The sequence below is a fragment of the Rhipicephalus sanguineus genome, chromosome 6 (assembly GCF_013339695.2).
Source record: "Rhipicephalus sanguineus isolate Rsan-2018 chromosome 6, BIME_Rsan_1.4, whole genome shotgun sequence".
Classification (NCBI taxonomy): domain Eukaryota; kingdom Metazoa; phylum Arthropoda; class Arachnida; order Ixodida; family Ixodidae; genus Rhipicephalus; species Rhipicephalus sanguineus.
The window spans coordinates 15,890,199-15,904,464 of NC_051181.1; the positions used below are offsets into that span (position 1 = coordinate 15,890,199).

Sequence of the window (14,266 nt, forward strand, 5' to 3'; positions counted from 1 at the left end):
CGATGGCAGTTCACTATCGGAAGTAATATTTTTGTTTCAAATAGCAAACAGGAAACTTCGACAGACACGATAATGGACAAATTAAGTTCATCAAATCCCTCGGTTCACGTAGTTTTTGACCCAGTGCTTTAAAAGATTTAAGTAGATGGCTCGAGGAAAACAAGTGCCAAATTAGCATGTATGTTTTACAAATAACGCAAGCAAACGAGAATTTTACGCATACCTAGGTAGCTGTGGCATACAGTAAACACTCGGTAAGACTTCGAACTTCAACGCCGCACAGTGCTCGAACTGAATTATTGTTTTGATAGACCTGTAAGGTGAATATTCACACATTCACTGGCGCACAGTTTTATTGTTCTGTCCCGTTCGATTTTTGTCAACGGCTAGCCATCCGCGACAGTGGGCGAAAAGTAATACATATCCGGTTTTATTATCGCCTACTCCAGTCGCAAAAATAGTGGTTCGTGCAGTGGGGAGCGCAGCACCCTGTCATCGTCGCAACATTGCAGCACTGAGCCACGGCGCTGCTCCGCACAGGCACCACAAAAACTGACGTTCACTAAAACGGACCAATACAAGACACCAACACAACACCAGCGAACCACATTCCGCACAGCGCCCGATCGCTTCGCCTGACTACTTGGGACAGCAGCGGCGATGGAGGTGAAAATGTTTGAGGCCCGTGTACTTAGATTTAGGTGTACATTAAAGAACCGCAGGTGGCCGAAATTTCCGGAACCCTTCACTACGGCGTCCCTCATAATCATATCGTGGTTTTGGGACGTTAAACCCCCAGATATTATTATTACAGCGGGGCGGTGGCACGGCGGTAGAGCAGCGGTTGGTGGCGCGGCAGTCGCAGCACATGCGCGGCCGTGAAGTTGGCCTTCCCCTCAAATGAACGCTTTTTGCGCACGTGAGCGCGCTTGGCGAATGGGGGCGCGAGCAGCGAGTCTATCAAAGGCGCAACTCTGCTACCTAAAGGTAGCATATACAGTAACTCGAGTTCCGCCCACATACGGCATCTCGGCATGCACACTCGGAAGACTTCGTAATCCTCGTAATGAAGCACAGAACAACAACTTCGCACAGCCACGCTTCGCTCCTAAAAGGAAATAATCAATAAAATCTACGCCTTCGCGAATGAAAACACATCACAACAGCCAGCCGTCACTCACGACTCCGATGGTAGGCCTAGCATGGCGGACGCCGGCAGTCGCCTACGCCGTTCGCAATCATATGCGAGCTCGTCATAGAGCGCTTGTTTTTACCAACACGATTAAGCTTTGTACTCGCATGTAATGCGTTAGCATACGCTATTAACTTTCTCGACCTCACTGATGTGAAGAGCAAGTTGGAAGCGAAGCGATCCGGCTCGCCGAGACGACGGTGTCGCTGTGCTTACCTTCGAAATGGCCTAGTATCGCTGCTCGCGATCTCGCTAGTGGTTGGAGACGGGCAGAAATGGCACACTTCAAACATCAATTTATTCAATCAGGCATTATTTCACGTCACAAACGAATATGTACTCTATCTTAACACGCCGCCGCGAGCGGCGATGTGGGCAAATGCTCCGAGGCTCCCACTCCACCAGCTCGACTTGGTTGCCTTGGCCACGGTGACCGTAGCGGCGACTAAAGCCCCTTGATCTAGAAAGTAGCGACACTCTCCTCCGCGCGCGCGTTTTCCTCCTCAATTCTCCTCGGATTTCTCCCCTCCCCTGGCCGGCGCGCTGCGCACGGCACGCTCCACTGGCTCGCCGCGAGCCGCATAAGAATCACTGCGCGGCGCTTCTTTAATCGGCCCCTTGAAGCATAAATGAGAACCTGTATCTCAAACAATAGTCATGACGAAAGTGGGCTTCCGATTAGAACAAATGAAGGACAAATATATTTTTTAGACGCTTCGATAAAGACAAATGAGCGCTTCGAAAAAAATTAGTATACCAACTGGCGGCTGGGCGGTTTACCTCTCCGTCGCCGCCTCGGCTGTCCGTAACGCGGAGGGTATTAAGCGCATATAATAAGTAACCAGCATAAGTATAGGCGAGAATTTTTTCATAATTGTGGTCTTGATGAGCTCAAAGAAGGCAGCCAAGAAGGAACGTGGTGGTTTACTTATATTGAATTGGGCCGACTGAGTGGGCCCGAAGCCTTGTTTTGTCAATGCCGCTGTCAGACACGCACGCACGCACACGATACAGGCGCGCAGGCACACACACACGCTCATAAACACGTGATAAAGACACGCACATAGATACACACGCGATACAGACACATGCACATAGATACGCACGATCATACGCACACGATACAGGTACGCACGCAATACACACGCGATATAGATACGCGTATACATACACACGCTCATTACACACGTGATACAGCCACACGTTGCGTGCACATGCGAACAGACACGCATGCACTTATATACACATGCGCAACCACACGCGACACGGACACGCAGGCACATACATGCACGCGATACAGACACGCACAATACACAGCGATACAGACACGCACGCGCATGCACAAGTGATACAGACACGCACGCACATACATGCACACGCGCATGCACATGCGATACATGCACACACGCACATACATACACACGCGATACAGGCACGCACGCACATACATACACGCGCGCGAAAACCACAAACGCACGCACGCGCAGGCGCGCACATACACACACATATACGTGCGTACACGCACATACAGAAGCAGGTGCATATATGCACACATACAAACACGCATACGCCTGCACACACCCGTACACACACGACTGGCGGGTTTGACGCCTGGAGGGGTTCATGGCGTGCGTGAGCAACTGAAACGCGCGAAGTTTGCTTGCGCTCGCTTTCTCGTAACGTCAGAGTCACCTGACTGGGAGGTATCGCGCGTCGCAGCCATTTCAGCGTTGCGGATGCGCCGGCTCCGCGAAAGAGAGGGTGAAGAAAGAGGAGGTTGACAGCCCGGCGAGGGTGAGGCGGCGTGGATAAAGGAGCGCCGCTACTTTCCAACATCAAGGGGCTTTAGCGGCGACAGGGAGAGGGCGCCACCAGCGGCGTGACGACACACGTCTCCCGGGCGTCAATTGGCGGCGGCGCACCCGACGGTCCGATGCGGCGACGAAAATATCTGCCCGGTTTGATGCACGCCGGACGTGCGATGCGGCGGTCCGATGCAATGAAACGTCACCATTCCGGCTGCCGCACCGCCGCGTCAGACGTCGCATCGGATGTAAAATCGTACCGTCTGTCTCGGTCTTAATGCAGCGCAGAAATCAGGTGACTTCGAAGCTACAGGCACTGATGAATCTGAGCAAGAAGCGCGTATATAGAGAAACGGGTCTGACCGCATCTCTAAGGAGGGAGTTCGCAGGAAGACGCCTTGGGCGGATGACCGTTGTTTTCTGAGCGACAAAAAAAAGAAAAGAGCGCAGAGCAGCTGAATGCTGGTCGCGAATGAAAGCAAGTTACCCAGTGCAGGGCCCCAATAGTGACACGTATTCCGCAGGTCAGGGTGAGAGAAGCGAAGTATCTTGCATGGTATCAGTAGAGAGAATCATGGAAAATCAGCAGGGAATGGAGACCATGTTATTCAAAAAGATGGAGAGAAATCTCTATCGTCAGTGCTGCAATGAGCCGAACTGTTCTATCTGGGAACATTGAAAACATGGCCGTTGCGAAAGGATTTATGCATAAATGCGTAGTTACCGCACTGCGCGACACTGGCTGCAACACAGTTGTAGAGCGGCAGGAATTAGTGCCAAAGGAAAAGTTGACCGGTACGTATCCAGCCGGTAGTGTTCCTTGATCGTATGGTGCGTCACCTACCAGAAACAATGATCTTCCTGGACACGCAATTTTTGGGGGAAGAAGTTGATGCTCACTACATGCGAGACTCACTGTATGATGTCCTAGGAAACGTCAAAGGTGCAGTACCACTAGACACCACGAGAGTGATGCATGACGGCATTGGTGAAAGGACGGCCCTCTAGATTGGGTCGCGGTAAAGGAGAAGAGCACATTGTTGTAAGCAGAGTCGCGATCCGACCACGCTTACACGAACCAAGTTCCAGTCGCAGCAGTCTATGTTCAGCAAGATGCAAGTCCCGGGCATCATTTGCGAAGAGCGGGACATCAAAGTCAGCTTCATCTGGAACACCGCAGCCTTCGACCCCGCCATGGCCGAACTTGCGACCGGAAGCGCCGCGTACCTTCTACCACACGACAAGGCTCACGTTGGCCTCTTGACACGTCACCCAGGCTTTTCGGTAACAACACTGCCTAAACAATTTTCAAACAGCTAACCAATATATTTTGAAACTGTTTGCAGTTACCAGCCACAACACACTCAGCTCTACAACATTATGTGCCTGTTCATGATAAAGCTTACTGTCAAAATTTTTGTAGAGCCAATGCACAGCAGCGACTGAAATTAACACCACCGTAATGAGTTGATGAACCAATAATAATAGCTAATACACACTACAGACTACACGCTACGACACAGGAGAACCGCTAGAGAGTTACCCATGACGTATAGGAACTGTGAAGAGCACTTTGCCGACGTGGCATCAAATTGTTGTCACTGGAACGCCGGTTAAACAAAATTGATTTTTTAACATTGCCGAAATTACCTTTTTCATAGTGCCATATTACTCGTTAATGCATTTGTCTGGGCCAGTCAGTACTGACTGGGTGAATCCATATACTAGCGAACACACACTACAGACGACACAGAAAGACAAGTATTTGAACATTGTTGCGGTACTATCTGTGTAAAAATAATTCCTCGTAGACTAAACTTTGCATAAAGGGTTGAATTTCATTTTAATGAATCTTTATATAATGTAGCAACTTGCCAGTTTTACCAAGTTTGCAAGATCAATGTTTGACTAAGTCTGTAAGTGACTGCAGGCTGTGAAGAAGCCGCGCTAAAGAACACATGGATATTTATTAACAACTTTTAGAACGGCGAGCTCACAAGCCAAATGCAAGAAATAACTGCGGTAACATGACAAATAACCAACCAGAATATGACACGCACAAACATAATACACACAATGTACCGCAAGTGTGGCGTTGCGACGTTCGACTCACCACAGGAGTGGGAACGAGGTACGGTATTGTCCCCGGCTGTTCCAAGCCACAAAACAGAAAGGCTAATTCCAACTATATAGCCCAACTTGGTGCTCTTCTACAAGAGTCCTGGCTGTTCCCTGCGCCCACCTAACCTCGCTGACAGGGCGGCGGCACCGTGCCAGCAGCAACATCCCTCGCACGGCGGCGAGAATGCGCCAACCCGCTGGGTGTTATGAGAATGAGACAAAAACGCCTCCACAGAGGGTGACAGCGCCCCCACAGCACTGTACATTTAGAAGGGCGGTGCCTTAACTGCCCCTGAAGTTTTTTACGATCCTAGGCAGTGCTGTCAGGCACCGACATTCTTGTCTCGGGGCTTGGGAGGCCCTGCGCGATGCCGTGCGTGAGATTGCTCACAGGCGGCTGAATTTCGTGCACTGCACGCAATGTTTTGTTGCTAAATGAGGGAACATCATTTAAAAGCTGAGCTTTAAAATTATGTCCAGGCTTGTCAAACATCCTGAATAAAAGCACATGGGCAGAAACTTTTCATCATATCTTGCAATGTTAGATCCACCTGCAGCTAAAAATATCCACCTCAAACCCTCGGCACCAAACACTAAGCCAGCATGCTACATAATCCGATGAATTTCTGCCCAATGCTCCGTAGAAGGTGCTCACCTCAGCAACACCCAAGTCGGAGATCTTGAGAGTCTCACAGTTCGTGAGGAGCAGGTTGCCCGGCTTGATGTCCTTGTGGACAATTCCCTGGCTGTGCAGATACTCCAATCCATCCAGCAACTGGCAGAAGTAGCTGCAACACAGATCAGGAGGAATATAAGAACAGGGTCCTCTAAGACAGCCTGGTATCAAGCCAGTGGTGGTCCAGACAGTTTAGGACATGGAGCAATTTTAGGAGCAGCAAAAAAGCTGTTTTGGAGCACATTTGTAGCATAAGAAAAAGCCGGCAGATCCCACACATTGTGGGAATCGATGTAATGCGAAGCAGCCAGCAAGAGCTGCATGCATCGGCTTGTATGTCATTGAGGAAAATGCGTGTAATGGTTTTCATGTTAACTCCTATTATTTATGTTCGTCACACCGTAAAGTCGCGCAATACCAATTTTGGTGTATATCAAGCTAGCGAAACGGCCGCCAGCGCACCATGAGCGTGGCACGTAAGTCATGCTGTACATGACATGCGTGTCGTGATTTTTATGTTAACTCGTGTTTTTACGTTCGTTACACAGTCATGTCGCAAGATACAAATTTTGGTGTATATAAAGCTAGCGAAACGGCCGCCAGTGCACCATCAGCGTGGCACGTAAGTCATGCTGCACATGACATCCGTGTCATGATTTTCATGTTAACTCGTGTTTTTATGTTCGTCACACAGGCACGTCGCGCAATACCAATACCGGGGTAGATCACGCTAGCGAAACGGCCGCCAGCGCACGATGAGCGTGACACGTAAGTCATGCTGTACATGACATGCGTGTCATGACTTTCATGTTGACTCGTGTGTTATTTATGTTCGTCACACTGTCACGTCGCGCAATACCAATTTCGGGGTAGATCAAGCTAGCGAAACGGCCGCCAGCGCACCATGAGCATGGCACGTAAGTCATGCTGTACATGACATGCGTGTCATGATTTTCATGTTAACTCGTGTTTCTATGTTGGTCACACAGGCACGTCGCAAGATACCAATTTTGGTGTATATAAAGCTAGCGAACCGGCCACCACCGCACCATGACCGTGGCACATAAGTCATGCTGTACATGACATGCGTGTCATGATTTTCATGTTAACTCGTGTTATTTATGTTCGTTACACAGTCACGTCGCAAGATACCAATTTTGGTTATATAAAGCTAGCGAAACGGCCGCCAGCGCACCATGAGCATGGCACATAAGTCATGCTGTACATGACATGCGTGTCATGATTTTCATGTTAACTCGTGTGTTAGTTATGTTCGTCATACAGTCACGTCACGCAATACCAATTTCGGGGTAGATAAAGCTAGCGAAACGGCCGCCAGCGCACCATGAGCGCGGCACGTAAGTCATGCTGTACATGACATGCGTGTCATGATTTTCATGTTAACTCGTGGTCATTTATGTTCGTCACACAGTCTCGTCGCAAGATAGCAATTTTGGTGTATATCACGCTAGCGAAACGGCCGCCAGCGCACCATGAGCGTGGCATGTAAATCATGCTGTACGTGACATGCGTGCCATGATTTTCATGTTATGACTTGTCACTTATGTTCGTCATACAGTCATGTTACGCCATACCAATTTTGGTGTACATTCGATTAACCAAGCGACCAGGAGAGCACAAAGTCGTAGGCGGCTGGCTGGCTGGCTGGCTGGCTAGCTAGCTAGCTAGCTAGCTAGCGGCTGGCTGGCTAGCTAGCTAGCTAGCTATAGATAGATATCTATAGATAGCTATAGATAGATAGATAGATAGATAGATAGATAGATAGATAGATAGATAGATAGATAGATAGATAGATAGATAGATAGATAGATAGATAGATAGATAGATAGATAGATAGATAGATAGATAGATAGATAGATAGATAGATTAGAGCACTGCACGGGCCGTATTTCCCGGCCCGGGCCCGGAACTCGTTCAAATTTACCCGCCCGAACCCGGCCCGGTGACTCAAAATGAGACCCGGGCCCGGCCCGAACCCGAGAAAAAATTTCGCCTACCCGGCCCGGCCCGGCCCGACCACAGATCAGGCCCGACTGAGGCCCGATTCAGTAATCTAGGTGGTGTTGCCGGAACATGGAATCGACAGCAAGGTGTTTTAAGTGGCAAATATCTATGCTTTGTTGGCATATGTTTTGCTAACAATTATACTTTAACATGCAGTAATTTCTTGTAAAAAGGGGCTCACGGTCCAAACAGTTGAGCGGACATATTGGATACAATGATTGTTTGTTCGGCAGTGGTATACCGTACCCATTTTTTTCTGCAAGTACACTGGGGATCATGAAGGACGTTTTGTAGCAGACATTGTAGCACGAAAGTGATTTGCAGCACGAGTTCAGTTTCGACAGGGAGCGCAATAACAACAAAGGATGGATTGATGAATGGAGAAACTTTTATAATTGTCCATCGGAACGCGCACGTTGCGGGCCGCTCCGACATCGGAACAGAAAGACCAAGCCTCTCTGCTGCGTCGCAGGCCCGTTGGACTGCCCATATAGCTGTTCTAGCGCGGAGCTGGTAACAGCAGCCTCCCATTTGCACGGCGTGATGACTTCGCCGCCACGTAGCACGGAGCACCGCCAGAGCATCTGTTCTAGACTGGCTTGGCAGAGAACAAAACGCTCACTTCACATTGTTTTTATTGCACTCTATAGCCTACTGAAATTTATAGCATGCTGTTCCTGCACATTCCAAGGCCCTATATAGTGCACTATATAGCGCACTATATAGGGCCTCAAACACGCGGCTCGCGGACCTCTCGCTTGCGGCCCGCCGCACGCACATGACTGTCTTCATCCTATTTCTTTATAAGTATGTTCTTGAAATACACCACAGATTGAAAGCATATTAAATGCGAAGCATTTCTTAGCGAACCTTTGGCACTTTGAGCTTTTCTATCTACGTATCTATCTATCTATCTATCTATCTATCTATCTATCTAGCCGCCGACGTCTGGGTGCTCTCATGATCGCCTCCTTAACTTGGTGTAGACCAGAATTGGCATGGCAGGGTAGGATGATTTGACGCATATAACTGTCGGGTCATGACATCAATAACGTGAAAAGCCTGTTGCGTATGTCGTCAAACCCTTTCCTCCAGACATGTGTGGCACATATCCGTTTACCGCGGGTCGCGGCATACGGGTATGCGCCACAGCTGATTGACAGTTTATATATACGCACGACCGGCAAGAACATAAATTGGTAACTTAAATGCGAGAGCCTTAAGAAAAACCGACATCGGCAGCGTTGGTCCGACGAATGGAAAGAATGAAAATTTGGATCCCAGCAGGAATCGAACCCAAGCATTCTGCGTGGCAATCAGGTATTCTACCACAGAGCCACGCCAGGTCTATAAACTGTTTTGGAAAAACAGCCTATGCAGGCGTAATACGGTGCAACGTCAATTGCGGTTGTGGTGCTTGCTACTAATTTTACAAGAAAGAAATACACACTACATGATATTCCCACGATGTGTACTCCTACGATACAGGCGTCATATCAGATTAACGTCTGTGATTCCAGTGTTGGCTGCGCTTTTATAGTAGTCTAATAAACATTAGATTTATGTTCCTATGATTCAGCAAGCTATATTGAAGCATTGCTCGACACTGGAACTATACATTAACGGAAGTTACGTGTGATATTCACATCAACGCACCGTAAATTGCACTTAGTCCGCTAGCACGACGCAGTGTCCTCTTCATTTCTTACGATGCTGGGTGATGGCCTCATGGCTCATGCTGACCGATGATGATGCCAGATTGATTGACAGCCGCTTTGTAGGCTAGGCTACGTAGGCGACATACACCCAGGTAGTCTACGAATACGACAGGCGCCATCCACTGATGTTGATCTACGTAGCACTATCCAGGCCTACCAGCCTCGACGGCCTATACCCCACCTACGGGAAGAGTGACTTCAGGCTCCGACATGTCGCCGGCTCTATTGACAGAAAATTTGTCGACGAAGTGACCGAGGCATCCACGAATTCCAACAGCTGTACTATACCTAGTACTGCACTACACATGGACCCCACGTCACTGCGATCACGACCGGATCCGATAACAAGTCATGACCAGCTGTTGTTGCGCACTGATCACGGTGATGATCATCATGTTCAGGAACTGTCATGAACTTCTTCCGCACATGCACACGGGTTCGTGAAACGTGCGTGCGTTCTCCAAGTATAAGCACTACATATCAGCTTGCCGCTTCTGGTGTTGGTAATACCCACGTTGCCGTTGGCAGCGTTACCCAACTGTAAACAACTAGTTATATAACACATATGCGGCTCTTCAACATATATGCATGAGTATAAAATTTATACATATCTCTAGCGTCATTTTGTAACGTTTCGATCAGTAAAAAAAATTATGCCACAGTCACTTTCCCGCCGCATGCTTCGCATAACATCGACTCCCACGATACGTGGGATCTGCCGAATTTTTTTCTCCTGAGGCGCACCCTGCGGTCACCGTGTGTCGATACATAACCGCGAAACAAGAGCTATATTTCAGAATCGGCGTCCAGATTTTAGTCATTATGGGTGATACGAAATGACTAGTTCCCCAGACGTGAAAGAGAGACGTCCGTTTAATGGCAATACTAAAGGCGAACTGCTGCGCCGGCCACGTGCACGTGCCCTCGATGCCCCTCGGTTTCCTCTTCTTCGATAGTCTGCCACGCTCCAAGTTGCTCCGTTCCGCACTATTTTGCAACAATGGGTATCGATATGTTGTTGGACTCCTGCCGCTAAATCGCCTTCAGAAATGATCCCGTATATGAGATATGGGAAAGGTCTGCTGTGAAATGACAGTAGTTTAAAACCTCTTCTCCCCTCCCACGCTTCTTCCTTCGTCGTTGCCCTAGCCCTTGGGGGAGTAAATTTTCGTGAATGCAGCCCGTTAGCTGAGGTCAGTTTAAAACCCGTGATATGGCGGAACAAGACGAAAGCTCAGACATTAACAATGTGGCCACAAAAAGCAAGTTGTGCATGTCCATCTCGCGCCACATGACCACTGGGAGCCGTCACATGTCACAGAAAAAGAATGTGCCTTTATAGGGATTCTATGTATCAAGACTCCGTGCAGTCCTTTACTTTTAGAGGGGGGGCTATCACTTTGAACAACGTTTCCCCGCTTTGTAGCACTGTGATCGCTCTTGCGATGACATCTCGTAGGTATAACTTTTTTATCATTACATTTATTACTGCGATTACAGAGTAACATTTGGGATATAAAATATTAACGAAAGCAAATAAAGCACGGAATAGCGAGATGTGGCATATAAGCGGCTGGTCTATTTACTTTTAGCTCGCCCGTTTCAGATAAATCAAGTAGCTCATATGCAAGAAGAAAAAGCAGTTAAGTACTTATCCCTCATAAAACTCCAAACAGCTTACCCCACACAGAAAAAGCGTTGTTTCGAGATAAAATGTGAGACTTATATGTATGCACAGCGTATGCGGAACAAGGCACATTAAAGAGAAAAACGATTTTTCTGTTACCAGTAAATTACTATTTCACCACTCCAAAAGCACCACGCTCGCCACGACAAGACTCTTGCTAAGAGAGAAAACTCGCAGGAAAATGCAAGCAACTACGCCAACTTGAAATTCACGCACCTAACACGGCGACGTCATAGATTCTGACGGCATCTACTGGGCCCTACGTAGCTTATAGTTGGTGAAAATGAAGTACATTGACCTCCGAGGGGTCTTAACAGACTTGACATACCAAGTTTCCTGAAATTTCGTTGAGCCAAGGTCCCCAAAATACGACGAATACAGTTTAAAATCCATGACGTCACGTGTGGAGATTGCAGCGCGAAATTTCTAAATGGAACTTTGATCTTCATTTTCTCCTTTAATAATAGACTCACCGATGGTGAAATAATGACGTTCGGATTCTCAGAGTACACTCTATCGGTCTAAACTGATTCAGTGTTTCACTTTAGTGACCCTCTAAGAACGGAGCAAAGTCCAAGCCCGGCCCGACCCGAGCCCGTCACCTCAAACCCGGGCCCGGCCCTAAGCCCGGAGCTTCAGGCCCGAGCCCGACCCGGGCCCGCCGTGAAAGCTACTTTACCCGGCCCGACCCGGCCCACGGGCCGGGCCGGGCCCGGGTTTTCGGGTAGGCCCGAGCCCGTGCAGTGCTCTAAGATAGATAGATAGATAGATAGATAGATAGATAGATAGATAGATAGATAGATAGATAGATAGATAGATAGATAGATAGATAGATAGATAGATAGATAGATAGATAGATAGATAGATAGATAGATAGATAGATAGATAGATAGATAGATAGATAGATAGATAGATAGATAGATAGATAGATAGATAGATAGATAGATAGATAGATAGATAGATAGATAGATAGATAGATAGATAGATAGATAGATAGATAGATAGATAGATAGATAGATAGATAGATAGATAGATAGATAGATAGATAGATAGATAGATAGATAGATAGATAGATAGATAAGATAGATAGATAGATAAGATAGATAGATAAAGATAGATAGATAGATAGATACGCTCAAAGTCGCAGAAGTTCGCTAAGAAATGCTTCGCATTTAAAAAGTGTTTCGGAAGCGGTTAGAAGCTGAAAATTTTGTTTTGGAGCAGGTTTGGATCGTCTTTTGAATCACCAGGAGTGCCACACAGGTAAGTCGCCAGGAAATGCTACTCTAATGCGAACATGAACATAAGAGCAACAGTCAGCAGCCATCAAAAAGGCAGGGGCGGCGCCTGGGGGTGGGGGGGGGGGCATGGAGGGCGGTTGCCTCCCCCCCCCAAAAAAAATGTTCGCCCTCCGCCCCCCCACCAAGATTGCCAAAGCTAGACAGAATGCACCCCCCCCCCGTCCCCTAGGAAACCCACTTGTCGCAGTAAAAATTATCTTCGCGCCACCCCTGCAATCAGTCTGTTTGCCCTCAATAATGTCACATGCATGATTTGAGATGCCAGTTGGGCTGGTTGGTGCGAATTGACTTCAGACTTAACTCATTAGCGCCAACAAGGACAGCGGACAAGGTGAAGACAACAGACAGGACGCGCCCAGCGTGTTGTGATCACCTTCTCTGTTCTCCTTTTATGCGGTAAATAGTTACGTCTGAAATCACATGCAGGCTTCACTGCCACACACAAGATGTGCATTGTGGTAAAGCAGCATTGACAAGAAGCGCATGGCGCATACGGTTTTCACGCGATTGAGTTAAAGAGCTCGTTCCGCAAAAATTCCGGTGTCGGCGTCGGTGAATTGTGAGCGAAAATGATCATCTTGTCCGTTACCGAAAAAAATAATAATAATAAACCTTAGGTTCGAGTGACAAACGAACCCAGGCCATCTGCGTGGCAAGCAGGTGTTCTACCACAGAGCCACTCCATCGCTTGGAACTGCACTGAAGTTAACTAATGCTTCACAAACATACGCGTCCCGTGTACAGGTGTCACAGTACGAGATGAAATATCGCAGTAAAACGGGGTAAAAGCGTATATTGCCACCGGGCGTCACACCATGCGGCCTGCATAACGAATTCGTGTTTTAAAGCCGGCCACTCATTACATTAGAACGTTTAACTGGGCGAATTGGTACTGGTTCTCATTTGGCTCTTCATTGTCGGAAAAGTGGTTGTAATCCCAGTTTTAATAGGACGGAAGTTTTGCACAGGCACAGGGATCAGCGCACACGAGAAATAATGGAAGTCTTTTCCATGTCATTGGAAAGTCATATGCGTCATATGGAAAGACATATGCGTCAGCCAACCTTCGGTAGCCTTGTCACAGGCTGAAGTTTCTTATCTCAGCGATAACTTGCCTCATGTTCATGACTAATCACTCACGTACGTTATTTTGTTATTTTGTTGTTGTTGCTACATATTTCGCCTTGTGCATACGTGATGGTCTTTTGATATCCTTTCCCAGATGCTATTTATTCTATTCCTTGCGAAATAAAGTTTTAGTTGCGAGACAGCGCCGTGGTCTGTTGTTTCTTCTGTTCGTCCTCGTTTTTTTCGCGCGTTTTATTCATTCAAGATGGCACCCATTACATTACTGCGCGTATTCCCTTACGAACACGTAGCAGGCGCATCGCAACTTCGAAGAAGTATCACGCGCGTAATTGCTGCTGGTTTAAAGCATGCCACCCATTACAAAGAGCATACGCATTAGTGCGAGCATTCTCTTACACACACGTAGTGGCTACACTGTTGTCCTAAAGGGGTGTTGAAGAGGGCGGAAACCTTTACCTTTAGTCCTTTACTAAACGCATGTCGAGTGTGTCTGTGTGTGTGTGTGTGCGTCGGGCGAGTGAACATAATGACAAGCGAAATAGAGCACGATGAGGATGGGGCCGGATATCGCTATCGCATTCAACTCTTAAAGGCGAAGCTTAAGCGTCCCCCAATATTTTTGCAAGTGCAGTTCCCAACTCTGCATCTCTCA

At 47.8% G+C, this 14,266-nt stretch overlaps 1 protein-coding gene across 6 annotated transcripts in view; it reads right to left on the reverse strand.

The window, feature by feature from the left end:
- LOC119397111 (serine/threonine-protein kinase STK11) overlaps nucleotides 1-14,266 on the reverse strand; it is a 336,048-nt gene that overhangs the window by 119,848 nt on the left and 201,934 nt on the right. For 4 of the 6 annotated variants that reach the window (XM_049416704.1, XM_049416701.1, XM_049416703.1 and 1 more), the window contains one exon: nucleotides 5,774-5,906. The exons of the other annotated variants lie outside the window; for them this stretch is intronic. In XM_049416704.1, coding sequence (XP_049272661.1) covers nucleotides 5,774-5,906 — 133 coding nt within the window. The remainder of the gene's footprint in view (nucleotides 1-5,773; nucleotides 5,907-14,266) is intronic. 6 annotated transcript variants of the gene reach the window in all.